This window comes from Monodelphis domestica, chromosome 7 (genome assembly GCF_027887165.1).
Source record: "Monodelphis domestica isolate mMonDom1 chromosome 7, mMonDom1.pri, whole genome shotgun sequence".
Classification (NCBI taxonomy): Eukaryota; Metazoa; Chordata; class Mammalia; order Didelphimorphia; family Didelphidae; genus Monodelphis; species Monodelphis domestica.
The window spans coordinates 51,594,838-51,613,597 of NC_077233.1; the positions used below are offsets into that span (position 1 = coordinate 51,594,838).

The 18,760-nt window shown below is 42.0% G+C and overlaps 1 protein-coding gene across 6 annotated transcripts in view; it reads right to left on the bottom strand.

Annotated features, from left to right (window-relative positions):
- Positions 1–18,760, bottom strand: part of SRGAP3 (SLIT-ROBO Rho GTPase activating protein 3) — a 287,676-nt gene that overhangs the window by 58,959 nt on the left and 209,957 nt on the right. For 2 of the 6 annotated variants that reach the window (XM_007500149.3, XM_056804581.1), the window contains exons 11-12: positions 8,195–8,222; positions 923–1,025 (exon numbers count right to left, since the gene is read on the bottom strand). In XM_007500149.3, coding sequence (XP_007500211.2) covers positions 923–1,025; positions 8,195–8,222 — 131 coding nt within the window. Of the gene's footprint in view, positions 1–922; positions 1,026–3,955; positions 4,043–8,194; positions 8,223–18,760 lie in introns of all 6 variants that reach the window. The other 4 variants (XM_056804580.1, XM_056804577.1, XM_056804578.1 and 1 more) reach the window with 3 other exon arrangements.

The following is an 18,760-nucleotide window of genomic DNA, read 5'->3' on the forward strand; positions in this document are numbered from 1 at the left end:
CTCTTTCACTCTTCTGCCACCTGCTAACATCAGAGTGTCTCTCCAAAAAGGTTTTGCCATCCACCTCTAGGTGTTACAATGGGGACAGCTTTCTGTTACTCCATCCAGAAAAAGAGAAAGGAGAGAGTGAATTCAATGGAGATACATGGGATTTTTCATTTTGCTATTTTAAGTGGGTTTTAAATGAGATGATATATGTAAAGCACTTTGCAAACCTTCTAGTGCAGCATAAATGAGAATTATTATTATTATTATTGCTAGTAGTAAAAATAATTATAACCTGTGACTCCAAAGAGTTTATTCCAACTCTAACTCTTCTGGTGGGGGAAAATGTGCAGGAGAAGAGGAATAAATTATAGGAGGGAGGTTTTCCAGAGGAGAAACTAATAAATATAGAATATGCTTTCTTCCTTTGGTATCATGCCAAGTTTTTTGGGTTTTTTTGTCGATGATCCTCAGGGATTTTCTTTCTGTGTCAGTAAAATCAATCATCTTAGACTGGGGAAGTACAAGGGAAGGTAACACCAGGGTGTTCCTTTAACTATAGCCCCCACACCCAGGGCTGTTTTGTCTGCTGTGATAAGATATGACTGGCTGAGATTCAGATGCCAGCAATTCAATTCCACTTAGGTTCCATTGGGGGTTGTCATTCATTTTCTGCCTTTTTATGAGCTCATCTTCCTCTTATCATCTTATTCCTACCCCACCTCTAATAATGCACAGGATCATGGGAAGGAATGGAGAGGAGACAATGGCTTTCATTGGAAATCTTTGCTGAGAACCAGAGCGGACACACAGAGAGGGAATGGCCAAAGCAATGGGAAAGGCTTGGCCATGAAGGAGAATGGGTAGCAGGAAAGAGAGGGAGGCTGCCATTACATCTTGGAGCATTCACAGACTCTTCAGGTTCCCCAGCAAGTACCTTAATGAACGTTTCCATACGGCCGTTAAAGAGTTTATGATTATACACTGAGAGAGGCCTAGGTCTCCTCATTTTCTGTGGTTTAGGGGGAAGACATGGGGGCCTAGGGGAAAACGGAACAAAAGAAATCAACAAAAACAACCAACGTAAACCGCAAACTGGAAAAGCTCTGAGAACTCGTGGCCAGTGAGGTGCTGGGGGGACAGAAATCCACCACCGCAGTCCTCGAGTCCCCGGGCTTCTGTTTACAGCACTCCATCTGTAAGCCTTCAGAAGTTTATGACTATATTTCAATGGATCTTGGTTACCCACCAGGGGAAACAGGTTTTTTTAGGGTTAAAAACTGTTCAAAGAAACATGAGCATGTAACACAAATACATGCTAAATCGTCACAATTCAATAGGAAGAAAACAATAACATCATATTCCATGGACCACTGTCATGTCAATCAGGAGGCTACCATCCTGAAAAGCTGACAAGATGGAGAAGGAATTGGGAGAGAGAAAGATAACTGATAGCCGGAGAAAGCAAGAGACTTTCAAAGACGACCATAAAGGGTAATTTCTAATTTTTTTTGGCTGAAATTCAATGTTCAGTTACTGTTGAATTATCTTCTTGATGCCTCTTGGCATTCCAAATACACTGATGAATCTTATCACACTGGTTTGCTGTGAACAAGGTAATCATTGCCCCCATTTTACAGATAAAGAAGCTAAAGTCTAGAAAGGGGCTCTCCCTTGAATGAATTTTTTTTTAAGTGAATTAGAACTTGATCCAAAAACAACCAGATCTAACTGCAGCTACGTGCTATGGCCCCATGAGCCATTGGTCCCAAGGTTTGGCAGTGGGGCTGAAAGTGTCTTGCTTTGGTTTAAGTTTGCCTTTTCCTGAGTTCCACTGTTCAACAGACTGGAGCAGCCAGAGAAAACACCAGTACAATTCACCAAGAGACAGTGAAACAGCCACAGACACTGGACACGTTTCCAAGTTGCTGAACATGCATATACCTGTGGGTTTCTATTTGCTCATCTTTTATTACCCAGGGTGGCCTGACTCAACATGGCTATTTCCTTGGAATAATCTGTTTGAGATTAGGAAAAGTTCCCACCAACCAAGAAAAACGGTCACAGATTTAGAGGTGGAAGGGAGTTTAGAGGTCAACTCGTTCAGTGGTGTCAAACTCAGAAATGGATCCCTGCAAGCCATGTGTTGACTTAGAAAGTCACAAATGGACATTATCTATGTTGTTAAACATTTCCCAGTTACTTTTTAATCTGTTTTATGAGGGGCAGCAAGGTGGCTCAGTGGATAGAGAGCCAGATTCAGAGTTGGGAGATCCTGAGTTCAAAACTGACCTCAGATACTTCCTGGCTGCATGACTCTGGAAAAGTCACTGAACTCCAATTGCCTGGCCCTTACCACTCTTCCGCCTTGGAACCAAAACTCAGTATTGATTCTAAGGATTTAATTTTTTTTTTTTGGTTCATACATCACGAGGGTATTTTACCTGCCTCAGGTCATGGACCATAAGTTTGACACCTCCGATTTCTAGTCCAAACCTTCATTTTACAGATGAGGAAATTGATACTGACAAGAGATTTAGAGACTTAACCAAAGTCACACAGGAAAATATGGCAGAAATGGGAATTGGATCCAGGTGATCAAAGTCCAAAGCTAGTTTAGGGACTTGAATAAAAATTTGGTTCTTCTCTGGAGGTGAAGTATTGAATTGTAGAACTGGAAGGAATCACCCTCTTCCATTTTACAGGTGAGGAGACTAATATCCAGAAAGGGAAAATGACTTGCCCAAGGTCACACAGTTAGTCTATGGCAGATTACCTAACATGCAAGCTGGGGTTTCTGACCACAGACAAGCATGGTTTTTTTCCTTGCTACCAGGGCATTTGTTGACTTACTATATCAATACACCAAGCAGACCTAAGAAACCCGACTAATCCCCTCCCAGGTTCCAGAGAGCAAATGTTGCTGGTCCCAGGCAGGATATGCATGGGAAGACACAGCTGACATCCAAAACAGCTAGCTACAACCACTATAAAAACAAGGGTTGAAAGGATCAGTTTTACATAGAAAACAACTAAAGAAATAACTACAAAGGTTGAGAAGAACACAAGAGGCAAGATTGTTCCAAGCCCAACATCAATCTACAGTCTCTTGGTGAGAGAAGTCCATTTATGTCATTTATTTAAGTGACATTTTGGGGCTGTCAGTGACCTATCTGCCTTTGTGTTGTCAAGTAGAATGGCCAAAAGAAAATACCAAAAATCCTGCCTAAGGCCACAGGCTTTGAAACTTTGGAACAGGGAACAACTTGAAGAAAATAACTATGCTAACCTTGTGTAAAGTAATGGATTTGGGGGTAGGGGTGGGAGAAGCAACAGAGGAGAAAATGTTCTAACTTCTTCAAGGTATTTACACATTTGTAATTTAATCATATCCTCACAACAACCCTGTGAGGTAGGCAGAGACATACCCATTTTACAGATGGGGAAATGATGGGAGCTCAAAGTGGTGCCCATATTCATTTAAATTAGGTAGTGTCAATGGTAAGTGATGATGAGTTTAGGTCTCTGAACTCCAATCTGGGGTAATGGGTTGGGGTCAAGGGCACACAAAATTCTGAAAATGTTTTTGTCATACACTATCCAGTGGAACTGAGAAGATTGAATGACTGCTCAGGGCCAGGATCACCAGATCCCCTTTGATCACAGGCTGGATAGACAAGGGTAAAAAAACACACACATCTCCCAAAAAACTAGGGTGTTGGCCTGGATGCCTCCCCTCAAAAATAAAATTTTTGTGCTTTGGAGCCTGGAGACACATAGGGAAAGAGAGAGGTAAGAAACAATTTTCCACTTGTGTTGTCCACTCCTGGAAAGAAAGCTAAGGATTACTTAAAAGCAAAACACTGATTTCTTGTCGAGGCACTTTGGAAGCAGGCCTCTGAGATGGAATTTCTGACCAGAAAACATAGGGGTCTCAACTTCATACAACATCAAATTGGTACAGACTTACTGAAGTGCTGGATGGGACACAAGGTGGGGAGCAGAGGAAGGGCTCAGCCAGGGAAAGTGAGGCAATCTAAGTCTTCCATCTCTTCTGCTGGTCAATGGCAGAGAGAGGCAGAGAGAGAGACACAGAGAGAGAGAGAGAGAGAGAGAGAGAGAGAGAGAGAGAGAGAGAGAGAGAGAGACAGAGAGGAAGAAGAGAAGTTGGGATAGGTAAAAAGGAGAGAAGGGAAAGATGGAGGAGGAAAGGAAAGAGAGGAAGCAGGAAAGAAGAAGAAAGAAAGAAAAAAGGACAGAGACAAGGAAACGGAAGGGAGAAGAGAATAAAAAAGAAGGAAAAGGTAAGGGGAAGAAATAGAGGGAGAGAGGAAGAAGAGAAGTTAGGTTAGGAAAAAAGGAGAGGAGGGAAAGTTGGGGTAGGAAAGAGAAAGAGAGAAAGGGACAGAGACAAGGAAATAAGGAGGGGAGAAGAAAATAAAAAAGAGAGTGAGAAGGTGAGGAGAAGAAACAGAGAGGGAGGAGAGAGAGAGAGAGAGAGAGAGAGAGAGAGAGAGAGAGAGAGAGAGAGAGAGAGAGAATAGAGAGAGACAGAGAGAGAGAGAGAGAGAGAGAGAGAGAGAGAGAGAGAGAGAGAGAGAGAGAGAGAGAGAGAGAGAGCACCACAAAGACAGAGAGGAAAAAAGAGAAACCAGGTAGTAATATTCCCTTTAAATCTCAAGTTGGATCAAATTAACACAAAGAAAAAATTTAAGATGTGGCCTGTAGTTCATTCTGGGGACAAGAAGATGGTCATTTTCATTTACACAGAAAAACCCTATAGAAAGGTCTTGCTTGTTATTGTTCAGTTCTTCAGTCATGGTGACTCTGTGACTCCATGAAACATGCCAGACCTTTCTATCCTCCACTATCTCTTGAAGTCTGTCCAAGTTCATGTTTATTGTTTCCATGATTCTATCACCTTCTCTTTTCACTTTCAATCTTTCCCAATATCTGGGTCTTTTCAATGAGGAATAATCTGTCCCTGTCACCTTTTAAAATGGAAATGATGATCCAGTACCACTGGAGAGAAACAATGATTCATGGAGGTGAGTGTGTTAGAGATAGTCTCCAAGAATGTCTCTGATTGGGCAAGAATACTCACATGATTTTAAAGAAAAATTATCCAAGAAAATCAGTTTGGACAATAGTTGCCAGATTTTAGTTTGGAGAATATAATCTGACTCTAGGACAAGGGAAGAAGTTCATGTGTTGCCTATCTCTGACCAGCCTTAAAGATAGACAAGCAAAACCAAGAATTTGGGGACAATCCTGTATGTGTCATATTCTATACACTAATGCAAAGACTAGTCTACCTGCAAATTAACAGAGGAGATATTTTGTTTCTTATCCACAACAAATACTTATTCAAGTTTGTTACTGTGGAGGGAGGTCTGAGTTTTAGAGAAAAGTTTGATTCTGGGCATTAAAAATAATACGTTTCTAAAACATATATGCAGTTGAAAACCATTAGGTCATGAACCACTTTTTCCAGTCTTATTTCCCATTCTCTATTTTTCTCTCCTAACCTTATGCACCAAGTAAAATGACTTGTCTCCAAAGGGTCTCATCTATATTGGTAAAAGAATGAGCTTTGCCTTAGAATCTAAAGATCAAAGGCCAAGTTCCTGCTCTGAGATGTAGTAATTGTTCAGCTTCAGGGAGTTGGTTTATTTTTTAAAAAGAGAAAAATTTTAAATAGTAAAATTAAAACCAAGTTAAATCTGGATTTGGAGCTAAAAAGTAATATTTAATCCATTCATTGCACAATACTTTAAGTTACTATCAATTCACTGAAATTAGGATTTCTTTTGTGTAATTTTTAAATTCAAGGTTTCTAAAAGTGATTTTAAATTAACTTTTTTGAAAACTTAAATAGAAATGTGTTTATGCTATTTTTCTTTTTCATTTTAGCAAGTCTGCATCTACTATTAGAGAGTGAGCTCCTTGAGGGCAGGGACAGTTTTTTGCTTCTTTTTGTAGCCTTATGCATCCCATATAACAGACGTACAAACATATATGGATGGTTGGATGGATGCAACTATTGCTGCTCTAACATCTTTGTAGACTAACTAGTTTCTACTCATGGGTTAAAATGGCTAGCCTGGCTCGCCAATAAACTAAGTCAGAAGGAGATGAAGGCTCCTGGGTCCCCATTTGAAAAAGTAACAAAAGAAACAACTTTGAAGGTTATAAGGCAACCCCCTCAAAACCTGTCTACAGGTTTGATAGCTGGTACTCTCTCCTGAACTTTGTGAGCTCCGGGAAATGAGAGGCAGGAGAAGCTCTCATCTTCTTTGCTGGGAAATACGGTCGTTAGTGCTGCTGAAAGAGGGAGCTTGCTCTTCAGTCAAAATGAGATTGTCAAGAAGCTATTAAGGAGCTTTAAAATGTTCTTAGAAAGCTGCTCTGCATACCCACTGACCCACATATATTGAGAGGCCCAGAGCCTTCAGCTATCAGTAATTCTAACGTTTCCAAGCTCCAGGGACCAGAGGTGGGAGCTGTGTGGGTTAATCCTGAGGAGGATGCCTGGTTTTCCTGCCAAGATCTCACAGAAAAGGGAAAATTGTTCAGTCCACCCTTCCCATGTTCCAGATCCCTTGTAGATCAATAGCCACCAAGTTGTTTATATGGCTTTCTTCTCTTTCCATGGGACAACACTGACCACAGAGACTCTGAATTCATAGAACGTAAGACCACTTGGTGAAGCTTCTAGAGCCAGCCTGCTGTTGACATCCTCATGCATTTGCTGGGCAAATGGAGGGCAGTAAATGGGGGCAGAAGGGAAGCTTGGTAGCCAGTACCTTTGCTTCTCTTTCACACCAGAACAGGCCATGGAGGCAAAAGATCCTTGTGCCTTCTAGGCCTGGGTATAACCACCACCTAAAGAATGCCTGGAGAAATTCTGAAGAGTACAGAGGTTGGTAGATTTGGAGAAAATCAAGCTCTATGTTCTTAGCGGCTATATTTGTCATGTTTTCTGGATTCTCAAAATGCTTTTTTTTTTGCCCCCTAAATATCTGGCAGCTTTTAAGCAGCTGTTTAATTTGGAGGCATCCTATGGTGGCCTGCTATTGAAGGCTGGCAATGATCTTAGCTGCATGATACCCTTGCATTCCCAGGCACCCCAACTGTTTCTGTTCTTTGTTCACTGTGTTGCCCCACTTCAAAAGTACTATCTCTTTTATTGGTTTGAGCTCCTGTGGATTCTACTCTGGCCTATAAACACATATAATAAAAAGTCCTTCCTGCCAAAGAGAAGTCAACAGAAAACCCAAGAGGCCAGGGCCAACGGCCACTCTAAATGGATGACCGCTTGTCAATGCTGGTCCATAATTGGTCAGCAACTCATAGGGCAGGTGGGCACTTGGAAGAGGGCAATGTAGAGAATTTTATGAAGGCAGGGGGAGTTAAGAGATCAATATTTGGCTTTTTTTCCCAAAGAACAAAAAAAAAAAGGAGGGGAGGGGAGGCATTCCCTGAGATGGTCTGTTTGCTCAGTTAGTGTCAGCTATTCGTCTGGAGAAAATACACTTGAATATGGCAGCTAGGGATAATGGATGGACACAGAGGCTCCTGGGGGCTAGGATACAAAATCTCAAGTCTTGGTAATCAGTAGTAAATACTAAGTACATATCCTGGGCACGGGCATACTACTTAGTGTCCTGACACAGTCAAATCACTGCTGCATCATGATAAACCTGGAATTGAATACAACCACCTGAAGCTCTCCTAGTGTCCCTGGCTTGATCTTCAGAGGTGTAGATGGGAGTCGGGACCTCAGAAATATATGTGAATCATTCTCTCATAAGAGAACCCATCTCCTTCCAAAAGGACCTATATCCCAGCATCTGCCTCTCTGGTCTAGAGTGCTATCAGGTATTTAGGAACCAGTTGGCTAGAAAGGATCAACGTAGCTAAAACCAAAGGTCTGTCAGATCTTGTGGATGTTCTCATATCAGTGCAAGTGAAGTAAGGAGACATCAGGAGCATCCCAGTATGTTTAATCTCCCCCCCCCCATCATATTCCACATTCCGGTACCCCACGCTTGGGGACTCTTCCCAAAGATATATTCCCATCCAACAAGAACCATGCACCGAAGCCCAGGGCCATAGCCTATCTTAGATCCCAATGGGGACAGGAAAGAAACAGTCATCCCTCCCCCCTCAACAACTAGGTTAGAAAACAAAGCCTTGGGGCTCTTACCTGGTGGTGCCACATTCTGCTCTTTCACCTAGGAAGAAAACTCTGTGTGAATTTTCAGGTGTTTTTCTCGTCCAGAGATGGCACACGTATCTTTTAAAAAACACAAGATAACCCCCTTCCCCCATCCATGTCTTTATAGCAGAAGTTAACCGATTGTGCCAAATAAAAAAGGGTGCCCCTGAAGGTATCTGCAGCTTGTTGCTCCATTAATCCCTCTAAAAGGTGTGAGAATGTTAGAGTCAAGGGGATCCCAATGACCGGACTGCTTCCATTACCAATAAGAGATCTAGGAGACTAATAGTTCAAGACCATCCCTAATGGGTTTCTGGATAAGGCAAATCACATTGTGTGGCACATAGTAAGTGCTTAGTAAATGTATGTTGACTGATGGATTAGAACCTTCCTTCTAGCATTCCGATGCAGGTTATAATGGGACATGATGGATGGACAGCCAAGGGCTGAGGTGGAATCCACAAAATGGTCAAAGAGCTATAGACAAGACCCCTTGGGCATTGGGTAGGTCCTTCTATCTGAAGATTTATGGTAAGGGAGAGACTAGAATCACATAGAATGAGGAGGGGTAGATGATTGCAATCTGCACCATTGAAGAATTCTCATATTTATGAGGTCCAAGATCATGAGATCTTAGAGACGTTAGAGGCCATTGGGTCCAATCTCCTTACTGTAGAGATATGGAAACTGAGGCATAAGGGGGTTAAGTGTCTTGCCCAAGGTCATGTAGATAGCAAGTAGAAAAGCTGGAATTCAAATCCAGGTCCTTTAACTCTGAATTCATTCCTCCATCCAAGTGAACTCTGGGAACTGGAGAGGGAAGTGGTGGGCATCCCTTGGGGGTACCTGCCTCCAAATATCAGAGCAAAATAATGGCAATTTAAAATGAAATTTAGAATGAAAATCCAAGAGTTGTTATTGGAAAAAGGAAGGCTCAGAGCCTCCCCTTTGCTCTGATCTTTTTAGTAGACCAGTCCCTTAAGCTCTAGCCTCCTGGTTGCCACTACGATGCTAGATTCCCCAAAATAAAAGACTGAGGATGTTGACCCTAACCTTATTATTTGTTTTATTGGTGGAATTATTGGTGGGGAGGGACAATCAGCAGAGCTCATTCTCTCCCTTCATGGATAGCCTCCTAAGAGTATCTAGCTCTGTAATAGCTCATCCCAGCTTTCCCAACAAAATAACCAATGGCCTCACAACAAAGTGTTTCAAACTCCATTCTAGGCTCAGATGCCACCCAGGTAGATCCTGAGGATCTACCTTTCCCGGGCACTGGCTAAAGGAAAGTGAGTTGAGGCAGGATGAGTTAGGTGAAGGCAACTAGGTATGAAGAAGCAAGAAAAGATTTTGTCCGTGGTAAAGTTAGTATCCTAGACAGTGCTATCACTCAAATAAAATCAGGGGCCACTAATTTATACTTAAGGATCCCTGTGGATTCCACATGAACAAGTTTTAGATTGTAGTATTAGCTGCATTTTATTGCATTTTTATTAATTTTGTTAAATATTTCCCATTATGTCTTGGAAAAAAAAAACCCTTCCCGTCTGCCTTAAAATTAATACTGTGTTTTTGATTCCAAAGCAGAAGAGTGGTAAGGCTAAGTAACAGGGGTTAAGTGACATGCCCAGGGTCACACAGCTAAGAAGTGTCTGAGGCCAGATTTGAGTCTAAAACCTCCCATCTCTAGGCCTGACAATATATCCACTGATCCACCCAGCCTCCTCACTCCACATTCCAATTCCCTGCCAATTATATTTATTTATGGTGCACTCAGGAGTATTGTGGGCTGCATGTTGTAGGCCTACCCAGAGGTCAACAGGGGCTGAAGTTAGTGACTTCAGGGAAACCCAAAGCCTGGCTGATCTTGGATGTGACCCCACTATAAAGGAGAAGAAACTCCATTGAGAGAGGTGCAGAGCTCAGAGAGAATCTCCATCCCATTTGGGGAATGGGGTGGGAATAAGAAGGAAGCTTTTGCAAAGTGTTTGGAGGGCTCTGGAATGAAACATGACACTGATTCATTTGTTCTAATAGTACTGAAGTCCCCACCATGGCGGAGGTATTAATGGCGGGTCTAACAATCTAGGGTGGGAAGAAGCAGTTCTCAATCCTTGACTAAAGACCCAACAAGAATTCACCAACCCCAGGACAAATGAAAGACCTCTAGGCTCTGGTTTCTAAAATGAACTTTTAGGATAAATAAGAAAAATCAGTTTCCCTAGAGATGGGAGGTTCTAGGTTCAAATCTGACCTCAGACACTTCCCAGCTGTGTGACCCTGGGCAAGTCACTTAACCCCCATTGCCTAGCTCTTACCACTCTTCTGCCTTGGAGCCAATACACAGTATTGACTCCAAGACGGAAGGTAAGGGTTTAAAAAAATCAGTTTGTTCAGCCATTCCCCAATTGGAGGGCATCCCCTCATTTTCCAATTTTTTGCCACCACAAAGAGTGTGGCTATCAATATTTTTGTACAAGTCTTTTCCCTTTAAATAAGAAAAATCAGATGGAAGTGAGCCCTCTGTGGCCCAGCTATCAGCAGCTCCTACAAATTGCACCCCTAACCCCAGTGTAGCAGAGCAGAGCAGTGGTACCCCACACAAGAGGCCTCAGTTATGGACTGGGAGCTCCTTGAGGACAGGAACTGGGTTTTGTCCTTGTTTTGTATCTCTGACAGTTAACACAGTGTCTGGGTAGGTGACAGATAATAATATTAATAATTAATAATATTAATAATAATAGCTAGGCACTTAATAAATGCTTGCTGACTAACTTATTTCTGTTGGCTTTGTACCTATGCCGTACATGTTTTACATTTATTTACTGTCTTCCCCATTAGAAGGTAAGCTTCTAGTGAGTCTGGATTCTCTCATTCTTTGTACTTGTATCCTCAGGGCCCAGCCCAGTGTGTAACACATAGAAGGCGTTTAATAAATATTTGTTGACCAATGGCCCAAAGCATGGAGGAGGAAGAGGTGAAGAATGTGCCTGGTGAATGGTAAACAGTCCAACTTAATGGAAGCGTAGGGTGGAGGAGGAGGAATAAAAAAGGTAACCTGAAGCCTGTCTGTGGAGGCTCCTGAATGCCAGGCTAAGGATTAGGACTTTAATGAAAACAAAACTGCATCTTTTCTTACCCTACCATTTGCCAGAACCCCAGTACGATGTCTTCCTTCCTAGAGCCTTGAAGGAAGGTGCTGGTTTCCAAGACAAATAAATATCCAATCCTGCTATGATATTTGCAAGAATCTCCTAGATGGCTCTCTAAAGGTCTCCTTTCTCCTCAGCCAAATTCTCCATAGTATCTTCTGGATGGTTACTTCAGAGCCCATTGCCAGCAGGAACTTCCCCTCTACTCCCAACCCTAGCCCATCCTCATCCCCAACTCCTCTGGATTGGTAAATGCCTCTCCAAGAACACTATTTCTGGAAAACTGAAGCTCTCTTTCACTTCACTCCCTCCTCTCTGGCTATCTTCACCTCCTTGCTCAAGAAGCCAACCATCTGGTCACTGCTTTTAACTTTTTCTTTCCCTCTAGTTCTACAACTATGAAGCATAATCAAATTTATGTCATTGTTCCTGGATGGGACTTGCCCATCTGCCCTCCCTATGGCTTTACTCATCATCCCTCTACCTGGACCACTATTCCCCCAACTGTATATAGTCTCCACCATTAAAATGTAAACTCAGAGGCAGCTAAGAGGCTCAGTGGATAGAAAACCAGGCTTGAGACAAGAGGTCCTGGGCTTCTGATAATAGCCTCCTCAACTGTGTGACCCTAGGCAAGTCACTTAACTCCCATTGCCTAGCCCTTACCACTCTTCTGCCTTGGAACCAATACACAGTATTGATTCTAAGATGGAACGTAAGTGTTTAAAAAAAGCAGTAGGTTCCTTGAGGATAGATGTTGTCTTTCTTTGTATTTTTATTCTCTGGTACCTAGTAAGCCCTTAAGAAATGCTTTTTCATTGTTTGCTTCTCAAATTGTTTACATTACCTCACAATAACTTCCCTATTGAGTGCCTTCAACCCTTGATTTGGTATCTTTGTAACCTTATTTAGAGAATCAATGACGTCCCAGGATGGAGTTTTCATGAGGCTTGTAATGTCAAGGCTAATACGTAAAAAATGTCAAATGTTCAAAAAACATGGAACACTTCCAATACTTTATGTGATAACAAATGAAATGTCTTATTAAAAGTCAGTCACCATCTAAGAAAAAAATAATAAAATTTTAAAATGTGAAAAAAAAGAAATGCTTTTTCATTCATTCTTCCTGCAGCATGTTTAAGCAGCCAGAATCTTGGCATACTTCCAGAAGCCCACTGAGGGTGCCTGGTAGAGTCAGAAAAGGCTACCAGGTTGAGTAGGGTCAGTCAACAAACATCTACTAAGCACCCACTATGTGCTATTTATGCTAAGCCCTGATATTACTGTGTTTTTTATTCCAAAGCAGAAGAGGGTGAAGGATAACTAGTGTATAAATTACAAAGACAGGCAAAAGACAATCCCAGCTCTCAAGGAGTTGAAGTCAAATGGAGGAGAAAACATACAAAGAACTTTATACAAACAAGATATAGACCACGTAAATTAGAGATAATCAACAGAGGATTTGAATTAACTGGAGTCCTGACCAGAGGAAAAGGGAGATGAGTCAGAGGTTTTTCCAGTTTCCTGGCTTTAGACAGCATCTTTCTCTAAGAATTCAGAATACTTCTGCTGTGTCCATGATCTCATCCAACTCAGGGGAATTAGAAAGGAGCAGGGATCAACCTTCCTCACTTTGCAGATGAGATCCACAAAAGTTGGAATGACTTGCCGAGGGTCATGGATGGGGGAGCTGGAATCAAACCTCTGCTTCCCCAGACCAGAGTGAAGACCTCTGGAAATATCACTAAGAATCTCTCCACCCACACCCACACCCAAATCCCCAATAGCTAACCAGGATCCTGAAGTAAACAGGAATGGCAGATTTTGGAGAAGAGAAGAGAAGAGAGACAGGAGATGTCAGGGGGGGCTGGGACTTTAGAGAACTCATGGAAAGAGTAACAGCCAAGGGAAATGAGGGAGAAAATGGTTTGGAGGGTAGAAGGTGAGAGATCTTAGTGGAAGCTGAAAAATCATGACTAAATGAATCTCTTTAGCAGGGATGTCCCAAGAATAGGGCAGGAGATGTCTTGGGGAGGGAAGTTGTGAGCCCTAGGCAGGATCCAAGATGTCAGGTATAGAAATAAAAATATCGTAGCATAAGAAATAAATTCCTTACTTTCATTATCAAAACTAGATGGCTAAAATAGAGCATGAGGGGTTCATAGGAGAGAGAAATAACATAAAAGCAAAGAAGATAAAGAATTGAGGTTTGAGATGACCAAAAGCACTCCCATCTCCAGCCTTGACCAATGTGTATGAATGGAAATAATTGCCTAACAGAGGACCAGAGAAGGTAGAGGAGGGATGGAATAATTCAATTAAAGAAATACCTACTGAATGCCTCCTATGATGTCAGGCACTATTCTAGAGGCTGGGGATTCCCAGACAAAAATACAGTAGCCCCTGCCCTCGGGAAGTTTATATTCTCCTAGGGAAAACAGCTTTGACAAGGATAAGCATATACAGAGTCATTTCAGGAATGAGAAAATAATCAGTCCACAAACATTTATTTTGTTGTTATCATTCAGTTGTTTTCAGTCATGTCCAAATCTTTGTGACCCCATTTGGGTTTTTGGCTTTTGGTTTTTTTTTAGCAAAAATACTGGAATGGTTTGCCAGTTCCTTCCCTAGCTCATTTTACAGATGAGGAAACTGAGGTAAGCAGGGTTAAGTGACTTGCCCAGGATTATGCAGCTAGTAAGTGTCTAACTCTTTGTGACTCCATGTGAGGCTTTCATGGCAAAAATACTGGAGTGGTTGGTCATTTCCTTCTCCAGCTCATTTTACAGATGAGGAAACTGGGGCAAGAAAGGTTAAGTGACTTGCCCAGGATCACACAGCTAGTAAGTGTCTGAGGCCAGAGTTGAAGCCAGGAAGATGAGTCTTTCTGACTCCAAGCCCAATGCTCGATTCACTGTGCCACCTAGCTGCCCTCTAAATATTTATCAGTATTTCCTATGCACCAGGCACTGTGCTAAGGCCTGGTGAGGGCAAGAAAGGCAAGAATGCATTGCTTGTTTTCAAGAGATCACATTTGAATGGGAAAAAAAACAACAAACTAAGAATTCTGTAGATAAAAGATAGAAACAGTGTAAATGGAGAATAATCTCAGCAGGAAGTACTAGCAGTGGGAGTTGAGGAACAGCCTCCTACAGAAATAAGGGGAGAGGAGCTGAGTCTTGAAGGAAGTCAGGAATAAAACAATACTCACTATGGGTACCCAGAAAGGTTTCTCCTAGGAGGAGGTGGAATCTGACCTGAGCCTTGAAGGAAGCCAGAGTCTAAGAGGCAGTGATGAGCATATGGTCCTGATGTTGTTCGGTTGGTTTTAGCTGTGTCTGACTCTTCATGACCTATTTTTGGAACTTTCCTGGCAAAGATACCAGAGTAGTTTGCCATTTTCTTCTTCAGATAATTTTACAGACGAGGAAACCAAGGCAGACGGATTTGTCCAGGATCACACTGCTGGTAAGTGACTGAGGCATGATTTGAACTCAGGAAGATGATGAAGTCTTTCTGACTTCATGCCTGGTGCTCTATCCCAACTAGAGCTTAAACTTGTAACATAGAGTAAAATTCTATTATATTGTGCCTCACCCTACTGAGATTTGGTTATCTGAGAGCCAAGGTGGAGTTTCTTCCTCTAAAACAGAAAACTATGGATTCAAGATTTACCATATCCTCTACCACCATTGTGAGGAAGGAGTAAGGGTTCCAAAGCTTTGGGTATCTACCATGCTTTAACCAGTTAACTGCCCAATGCTGGAAATATCAGGATGCAGTCTGCAAGATCCCGGAGTTCCTTTTAGCTCATTCCAATGGGTGAGGGCTTCGTTTGCCAAGAAAAATACATATTTTTCTCATGGTCTAAGATCCTCCCACAGCCCAAGTGCCTTGCATACTGTCAACATGGAATCTAGAAACCCCAAATTTGTAACCTAGTGAAATCTGATGAACCCCAAGTTTTAGGACTAGATTGGTCTCCAACTTATAATCTAGTCCTAAAATTTGGGGTTCATCAACTCCAAAGGGGTCTCCAACTTACAATCTAGTCCTAAAACTTGAGCTTCATCAGATCTTACTTGGACAAGTACAAACTTTGGGGTCTCCAATTCACAATCTAGTCCTAAAATGTGGGGTTCATCAACTCCAAAGGGGTCTCCAACTTACAATCTAGTCCTAAAACTTGAGCTTCATCAGATCTTACTTGGACAAGTACAAACTTTGGGGTCTCCAATTTACAATCTAGTCCTAAAATGTGGGGTTCATCAACTCCAAAGGGGTCTCCAACTTACAATCTAGTCCTAAAACTTGAGGTTCATCAGATCTTACTTAGACAAGTACAAACTTTGGGGTCTCCAATTTACAATCTAGTCCTAAAACTTGGGGTTCATCAACTCCAAAGGGGTCTCCAACTTACAATCTAGTCCTAAAACTTGGGGTTCATCAGATCTTACTTGGACAAGTACAAACTTTGGGGTCTCCAACTTACAATCTAGTCCTAAAACTTGAGGTTCATCAGATCTTACTTGGACAAGTAAAAACTTTGGGGTCTCCAATTTACAATCTAGTCCTAAAACGTGGGGTTCATCAACTCCAAAGGGGTCTCCAACTTACAATCTAGTCCTAAAACTTGAGGTTCATCAGATCTTACTTGGACAAGTACAAACTTTGGGGTCTCCAATTTACAATCTAGTCCTAAAACTTGAGGTTCATCAGATCTTACTTGGACAAGTACAAACTTTGGGGTCTCCAATTTACAATCTAGTCCTAAAACTTGGGGTTCATCAACTCCAAAGGGGTTTCCAACTTACAATCTAGTCCTAAAACTTGGGGTTCATCAGATCTTACTTGGACAAGTATAAACTTTGGGGTCTACAACTTACAATCTAGTCCTAAAACTTGAGGTTCATCAGATCTTACTAGGCTACAAGTTTGGGGTTTCTAGATTCCATGTTGACAAAAATAGATGTTGTCTTCATGGACAAGCCAGCAGGAAGGACTCTGAAGTTTGGCCAGTACTAATTAAACACAATCATGCTTCATTTATCCAGAATCATCAAGCATTCCAGATGACTGAAGCCAATTCACTCAAGCACCAAAATTTGTTTTATCTTAATTTTGGATGGCCTTTCTATAAGATACCACGTACTTTCCTATTCTCTTCAGAGACAAAGTATATGCTGAGTACAACATAATTTTTTCTTGAAGACTTGAGGTCATTATTATAAACATTAAGGATTATACTGGGCTTTAAGGTACCTAAGGACACCTTGGTATTAAGAGTGAGGCAGAAGGGCAAGCTGGGTTGCTCAGCAGATAGAGTCAAGTCTAGAGATGGGAGGTCCTGGGTTCAAATATGGCCTTAAACATTTCCTAGCTGTGTAACCTTGGGCAAGTCACTTAATCCCATTGCCTATCCCATACTACTCTTTTGCCTTGGAACCAATACTCATTATTGAGTTTTAGATGGAGAGTAAAGAGTTTTTTAATTTTTATATATATTTTTATATTTGTAGATTTATATATTTATATTTTTTATATTTACATATATATATTTAAGTATTTAAGAGTAAGTCAGGAGGCAGCTAGGTAGCATAGTGAATAGAGAGCCAGGCCTGAAGTTGGGAAGACCTAGTTTCAAATCTGACCCCAGATACTTCTTAGCTGTATGACCCTGGACAAGTCACTTAACCCCCATTGCCTAGCCTTTGCCCTTCTTCTGTCTTAGAATTGATGTCAAGACAGAAGGTAAAGATTTAGCAAAAACAAAACAAAAAAAGTGAGTCAAGCTACGATAGCCCCCACACTTCTCGACTTGTAGGCATTTCGTCTTTTGCTCTGTGTTTCCGTCACTTTCCCCTTCGCTGTCATCACCCATCACTTCTCTCCTTGTTTCTTGCTACTCATCTGCCGCTTACTGTCACAGCAAGTTGTAAAGATCTGAGGGGTTCTCTCTCTTCCATAATAATCTCTAGGCACTTTCTGGCACTCACGTGGGGCTCAAAGACTTTTTTTGCTTCCAAGTTTGCAGCCACGTTCTAGGTTGTACTCACCTCTGACTAAAGACACAAAAGGGACAAAATGAAAATGTGGAAATACTGGTTCAAACAGAGCCTGGCCCTTGTTGTGCCGGGCAGTGCTCAGCTTGGGGCTTACAGGCAGAGTCCTCGTGCATTTCCCCGGGATGGCCACTGCCCCACGCCCACAGAAATGCCAGAACCCCAAGATTCTCCCCAAGTCCATGTTTTCTGGGATCATCAGTGGTTAATCAGTTCAAAGCTCCAAGAAAAGACTGTTAAATCACATCTTAGAGTAAGGTGGGGCTGAAGGCTAAATAAACTTGGAAGACTGGATGTGTCAGGATCTGAGCCAACTAAAACTAATTAATTTTTTATTGCATTAAGAGCATCCATGCAAAGATTTAATAAAAGATTGCATTTGCTATGGCTAATGGGAGAACAGGAAAGAAATACTCTGTCCTCCAAGTAAGAGTCATCCAGGAACCTATAAAGCATTCCATCTTCCAAAGAGGAGAGAGTTCACTTAGGAAAACAATGGGAAATCTGCTACCAGTAAGCGTCCTTGGCTCTCCTTTTGCTGTTCTGAAAGCCTCTGGCCAGTGCCTGGTTTGAAAGGTAAGGTTCAAAAGACAAAGACAGTTCACTAGACATCTCTCTGTCTCCCAGAAGATGGTGATGGAGAAGCATTGGGCTTTCCTACCTTTACTCAGCACATTCCCTTCCCCTAGAATGACCTTCCATTTCCCTTGGAACTTCCCAACAAAATCCCATTCACTACTCAAAGTCCAGATCAAACATCACTTCCTCCAAAAAGCCTTCCCTAAGCCTATGTTTCAGAGCAGGAAGGGACCTGGAGACCCAGAACAACTCCTTCCTTTTCCAAATGAGGAAACAGCAGCCCTAAAAGGACCTGTGGTCACACTGCTACTAAAATGTCACAGTCTCTTCATCAGTCCAGCCACAACTGTGTACATTTTGTACATTTGGCCCATTGTACTTCATATTCTGCTACATTTTTTTAAATCAAATTAGACTGTAAGTCCTCTTTGAGGTCCTCTTTGCTGCATTACGCAGTGCCTTGCACACAGTAGGTGCTTTAAAAAATAACCAATGGGGGACAGCTAGGTGGCTCAGTGGATTGAGAGCCAGGCCCAGAGTTGGGAGGTCCAGGATTCAAAACTGGCCTCGGACACTTCCCAGCTGGATGACCCTGGGTGAGTCACTTAACCCCCATTGCCTAGCCCTTACCGCTCTTCTGCCTTGGAACCAATACCCAGTATTAATTCTAAGATAGAAGGTGAGGGTTTAAAAAAAATCACCGATGGAGGGAGGAAGGAAGGAAATAAGACTTTATTAAGAAACTATTATATTCCAGGTAT